This window comes from Dama dama, chromosome 26, assembly GCF_033118175.1.
Source record: "Dama dama isolate Ldn47 chromosome 26, ASM3311817v1, whole genome shotgun sequence".
In the NCBI taxonomy this organism is placed as follows: domain Eukaryota; kingdom Metazoa; phylum Chordata; class Mammalia; order Artiodactyla; family Cervidae; genus Dama; species Dama dama.
This window is the reverse complement of record NC_083706.1, coordinates 49,000,063-49,006,062: the sequence shown is the minus strand read 5'-3', so window position 1 is coordinate 49,006,062 and position 6,000 is coordinate 49,000,063. Positions and strand designations below refer to the sequence as shown.

Sequence of the window (6,000 nt, the reverse complement as noted above, 5' to 3'; positions counted from 1 at the left end):
TTGTATCAGACACTTATTTAGCTTTTATTTAAAAAAACAAAAAGAGCTCTACAGGGTATGGTCCTTAGCAGAGCTACCACTGCTCACCGGGGTTTCATGGGTACCCTCCCCCCACCCCAACCACAGGGGCCTCATCCACATTCATGACGTAAGGCTCACAGGCCTCTTGACAGTGAGACCCTTCCCTGTCAACTGGAGATGATGACCTGCCAATCCTTAAGGAACCCTGTCGAACCCTCCTCAGAACTCTGAGACACTGGCTCTGCCTTGGTGGCGGTCTTCACCTCGAACCTGCCCACCCAGCCTCCCTCTCCCCATCAACAGCCTTGCTTACACGTCTCACAGCAACCGACCCCGGTGACCCATCACTGGAGATGCGTGGTCATCCGGAGCCCTGGCCACTCAGCGGGGAAGGACCGCCCTCGTGGGGCAGCCTCAGAAACGGGCTTCCCTCTGAAGGGTCGGCAACCGGTGCCACCGGGCAGGGCAGAAAGGAAGGGAGACGGGGGAACGCCACCATGCTGCGGGCCACACTCGCAAAGGCTTCCCGGGAACTCAAAATCAGCAAACTTTTTTTTAAAGCACGTAATTCTCTCTACTAAGAACAGGGATGATTTCTTTCTCACCATTGAAAACAGCTTGTCTCTCATCATCTGGAATCTCTGAAAAGATGATTTGGCTGTCTAAAACTTTTTGTCAGGGCCTCTCTTCCCAAATAAATGTCGTCAGTGTGACGGTACATTTAGGCCCAACATTTAAATTAGTCCTCAGTTTTGGTTTTCCTCTCAAACATATGTAAACGAATGAGGACCAGGGCGTCTCTGCGCGTCAGACACGGGCGGGTCCGGGGAAGGCAGGCAGGGGCGCGCTCGCCAGGACGGCGGCCGGGCCTCAGTCGCTCTCGGAGCCCTCCTTGTACTGGGCCCGGATGGCCTGGCCGTTCTGCAGGGGCATCTCTTCATAGTCACTCCTGTCACGGAAGAGACCTCTGACACCCCGGGCTCCGACAGCGCGGCCCTCCTCTCCTCTCCACGCCGCGGCGCTGTCCCGAGAGCCCGGCCCCTGCTCGCCGCCCCGTTCCTCCCGCTTCCACCAGCCCCCGGTCAGGGCCCGCCGCCCAGCACCAGCGCCTCCTCCTGCGGTCACCACGCGCGCAGATGCCCAGCAGGAAGGCACGCGGCCCCTCCTGAGCACGGAAAACCAGGGGTCGCAGACACGCCCGGGTGGACCGAAAGGGACCATACCGTGAAAACCGCCTCAGAAGAATCGCCGGCCTCCTCGGTGAAGGCGCAGAGAGGCAGGCTGAGCGCTTCCCGCGCGACAGAGAGCCTTTAGCAGAGACGGGACTGACTTACCCGTAGATCACGTCGTCGTCCGAGTCGTTGAGCATGGAGAAGGCAGGGTTGTCCTTCAGCTGCGACTCTGAAAACCAACCAGCATTGTCGTGTCATTAGCCCGGAGAGGCCGGGGCCGTCCTAGGAAGAGGAGGTGGGTCGGAGACAGCTGGGTTCCGGTCCCCGCCTCCACTGGTTACGCCGGGGGTTCCGGGCAGGGGTTCCGAGTCCTGGGCGGGGGCACGTGCTCTCACCCACAGGCCAGGACAGCACGGGGTGCCTTGGTGGGAGCCTGAGGGGGCTGGGCCCCCCGGAGGAGACCAAGAGCCAGTTGCCCCCGCCCCGGGTTCCCCCAGGTCTTCTCGAGAGCCAGGCCACCCCCGGTCCCAGTCCATCGCCACAGATGGGAGCACCGGACGCCGCTGGGGCCTCGGGCACGTGCTGGCAACTCCTCCATGGACAGCCTGTGGCCGGGCTCGCCAAGGGCTGCCCGGGTTCCAGACAGCTCGCCCCCTTCTCATCCCGGGCGGAAGGGCTGCTGGGTGTGCTTTGGTTTGGTCCTTGGGGAGGTGGGCTGGGGGTACATTTGGGTTTCTATTGATAGTCACGGCACTCCTGTTCTACGGATCATTTCAGGGCACTGGGCGGGGGTCATGATGCTCGGGTCAGGGCCCACCGACACGCTCGTTTCTCGCATGAGGGGCTGTAACGACACAGAACCTGCTGGGTTCCACCTGCGGCTCAGGGCTCACTGTGAGCGCCCACCTGGTCCCCCTGGTCCAGAGCAGGCTCTGCAGCCACGGGGGCCCTGCCCAGGGGAGGTGGGTGGGGGTCAGGGGGCAGCTTACCATACAGGGCGTTCTTCGAGGGCGAGTACACAAAGGCCAAAGTGTAGAGGTAAAAGTTCAACAAGCCATAGAAAGACAAGAATTCAGCTGGTGACACCGGTCAAGGGAAGCAGCGGTCCCGGCCACGGTCTGCTTGGTCATGTCAGCCGGCCCCTCCCCCCAACTAGCTAGGCCGTCGGGGGTCTACGCCCAGACGTCAGGGCACCAGGGGGCAAGCCCACGGCTGGAGGTCACGGTAACCCTCCCAGGGCACCTGGAACCCCCAGGCGGCCGCGCCCTCTCCTCATCCACGGCAGGACCTGCTGTGATCAGGTCACGCACAAAGCGGGGGAAGGCCACACGGATGTGGGAGAGTCAACGAGGAAATGAAGAACTGGAAGCAGACTCTCAAACCGGTCCTTCTTAGTCTTTTCTGGATTACAGACCCTTTAGAGAATCTGATGAAAGCTTAGTGTGAGATTCAGTTACTGAACTGTAAACAATCATGCACTGACTCCAAGGATGTAAATAAGAGGCCCCACAGAAAGAACCCAAGACATCCAGGGTGAAGCCGAGAGTGTCCCCTGATGGATGGCACCACTGACAGTGGAGAGGGGAGCACACACCTGACCGGGTCATGCATCTGAAAGGGGGGCTACTGCCGAGCAACGGGGCCTCGGGGATCGCAGGAGCCTGGCCCTGAGACACTGGTGTCCCCCACAGCTGGACACACCTGACCTGGTCATGCATCTGAAAGGGGGGCTACTGCCAAGCAAGGGAGCCTCGGGGATCGCAGGAGCCCGGCCCTGAGACACTGGTGTCCCCCACAGCTGGACACACCTGGGAGGGGCTAAGGGATGCCCCCTAGGAGAGAGGACCCCCGAGTCAGGCTCGGCAGGGAAAGGCGGGCAGCCCTGGCCTGACCCGAGGCGCTGATGGTGACTTGCCTCTCTCCAGTCGCCGCCCCACAAAGGGGACAGCCGCAGTAGGTGCCAGGATCCGCAGGCTTGACCCCATCTGGTGATCGATCCCCGGGATGGCTGAGCCCCGCGGCCGCTCTGGGGCCTCTCACTTGGGGGGACAGGTGTGAGGCCCCCAGGGTGTGCTGTACAGGTGACCTTCTTCCGGACGCTCAGAGGCCCTGAAACGCTACCCACTCCACTAGGCTGTGTGCCTGACATCTTCCCGGAAAAGGATATAATTCTGGTAGTGAGTCGACAGTTCAGCTACGAAATTGTCCTGTAACACTTGGGCTCCGAACCTTAAATAAAGGATGACGATGCTGAAAAAGAAGGGAGGGATGAACAATATGGTAAAAACGTACCAAGAAACAGTACTAGTTTCATATGTCAATAAACTTGCTACTTTCGCTTACGCTAGTCATGATTATTTCTGCATGGAGACTTGTGCTTACACACACACGCACGTGCACACATGCGCACACAGCCTCTCTGCTGGCACGCATGACGGCAGGGTCTGGTACCCAGAGCCCACCTCCCCTCCCTGAGGTCCAACCTCCACTGTGGCCAGACCAGCTGCTGAATACAACAACAAACCAGGTCTCCTCCCTCCCTCCCGGCCGAATGCCCCGCGAAGGCCTCCCATCACTGAGAATGGAACCCGGCCTCAACCTGACTTCCTGGCCACCCTGCCCTCCCACCCTCCACCCCCGCACACTGCTGTCCCCGAGCCCCACTTCAGGCGGCAGATCCCCCACCCACCCTGCTAAAGCAGCCACAAGCCCCCAGCTCTCATCACACCTCTGTTTTCATTACAGCACTTCCGCTCTTTATTCATTGTGTTATTTTAATCACCACCTTCCTCCACTGGAATATAAACACTGCAACAAGGAGGAAGGAGTCTGCCCGCCTGTTCACCAGGGCAGGCACTCCATAAACCTCTGCTGCACCAACGGGCCGATCCCCTTGAAAGTCAGATGAAGAAAGATCACAAAGCCTAAGAGCTTCCGGCAGTCAGTCCAAGGAGACTGCAGCTCCCAAGCGGTGGGCGGGGGCCACTGGAGGGCAAGGATGTGCGGGGGTCGGGGGGTGAGTTTGTGCAGAAGGAGGTGAGCTGAGTGTAAGGCCGCACAGCTGGCTGAGGAGAGGCTGAGTGACAGCCACACATGCACCTCGACCTTCAGGTGAATGCAGAGGCGGAATAAAACCCAGCTCGCTTTGAAATGTGGGCTGAGTTCACGTGGCTCGGTGAGGGCGGTGAAGGAACCCAGAGGCCTCCAGGATCCCCCACCCCGCACAGCTGGGACCCCAGAGCAGCGGTGGGGAGCCGACCCCGAGGAGCGCCCCCACCAGGGGAAGGGGCTGACGCCCACGTCTCTGCTGTTTGCACAACAGAGAAACAAGAGTGAAATGCAGACACCACGCTTCTCCTCTCAGGGTTTCGATGGGGAGCAAGGACCTGGGATTCATTCAAAGACACGGCCTTCTGCACCTCCCTCAGGTGCAGTTCAGGGACCCCCGCTGCAGGAACGCAAACAAAAACAACTCCCGCTCACAGACCTGTCCGAGTACATCACACTGGATTCTAATTCTCTGACCCATGTTCTCCTGCGTCTGCCGCTTCCACGGCAAATGTCAGGGCAGGGAGGGCATGCGATCTTGTCTCCCCGGGGCCCTGCCTGGCAGGAGAACTCTGACCCATGGGAGACCTGGTGAGGAGCACCCTAACACTAACCCAATAGAAGGGGACAAAAGGTACTTGTGACAGTAGAACAGAAACTCACATTTTGCTTCTTTCAAGCAATAAAGTCTTCTTACCTGATGACGAGCACTACAAAAGTCAACGCAGTCAAGAATTTTAACCTGAGATCTGAAAGAGAAACACACACACGCTTCTAAAATCACCAAAGTGGGATTAAATCCACTCATCCCAGAGATCTTAAAAATAAAGAAAAGAAAGCCAAACCCTCCGAACAAAACCCCCTCCCCTCTGGATTCCACCCTGTTAGTACCTGACGCCCAGGAAGACAGGCTGTCCCACCTCCCCGCGTCCAAGAGGCTGCCTAGCGAGGCCGTGGCTGTTACTATTCAGTCGTCACAGACTGGGGGGAAGGCCCCATGAGGTCAGGTGACGTGCCCCGATTCAAAGAGAAGGAAACCCCCACCCTCACCGCCTTGCTCGGAAGGTGCGTTTCCAGAAAGATCCATGCAGCTCCAACAGGCACACACACGGGCCCCCGGGGCCCCAGCTGACCTCCGCCCCCACTGGACTCCCTCCCGCCCTTGCCTGAGACACTGTCCATGTGGCCCAGTCACCCTGGCAGCCCTGCCGAGGTCCCCCCCGGCCTGAAGGCGCCCGCCTCCCCGACCTGGCGGGCGGCCCTGCGCCAGCGGTGAGAGGCCAGCACTCACCTACGTAAGGCATGTGACCCAGCTCGGAGCAGGCCCGCACGATCAAGAACAAAAGGTACAAGATGTACACGGTGGCCACCACCATGAAGAAAACCTTCATTCCCTGGCAGGAAACAAGATGGGCCCTTGAACGGCCATGGGGTCTCAAGGGTGGTCTTTCCCTCCGACGCCATAAGCAGGAAAGCCAAGCCTTTCTAAAAGGACCCAGGGTAGAGGATCACAGCTGGGAGCAGCAGCATGACACGTGGACTCTCCTCGTGCAGGCACAGGCGGCCGGCTCACCCAGGAGCACACCCCGGTCCCTGCTCATCAGACGCACAAACGCCTCCCTGACGCATGGGCAGCTCTGAGCACGGGGCCCGGAACATCCTAGGTGCTCAGTAAACATGGTGGCTCCCGCTTGCCCCTCCCCGGGGTGAGGGGCTAGCTCTCTGCCCTGCTCAGAAAGATCGTGATGTGGGTCCGGCC

At 59.7% G+C, this 6,000-nt stretch overlaps 1 protein-coding gene across 3 annotated transcripts in view; it reads right to left on the bottom strand.

The window, feature by feature from the left end:
- TMEM181 (transmembrane protein 181) overlaps positions 1 to 6,000 on the bottom strand; it is a 63,999-nt gene continuing 57,999 nt past the window's right edge. For all 3 annotated transcript variants that reach the window (XM_061130401.1, XM_061130403.1, XM_061130402.1), the window contains exons 12-17: positions 5,533 to 5,635; positions 4,939 to 4,990; positions 3,361 to 3,443; positions 2,183 to 2,272; positions 1,356 to 1,422; positions 1 to 970 (exon numbers count right to left, since the gene is read on the bottom strand). In XM_061130401.1, coding sequence (XP_060986384.1) covers positions 892 to 970; positions 1,356 to 1,422; positions 2,183 to 2,272; positions 3,361 to 3,443; positions 4,939 to 4,990; positions 5,533 to 5,635 — 474 coding nt within the window. In that variant the 3' untranslated portion in view covers positions 1 to 891. The remainder of the gene's footprint in view (positions 971 to 1,355; positions 1,423 to 2,182; positions 2,273 to 3,360; positions 3,444 to 4,938; positions 4,991 to 5,532; positions 5,636 to 6,000) is intronic.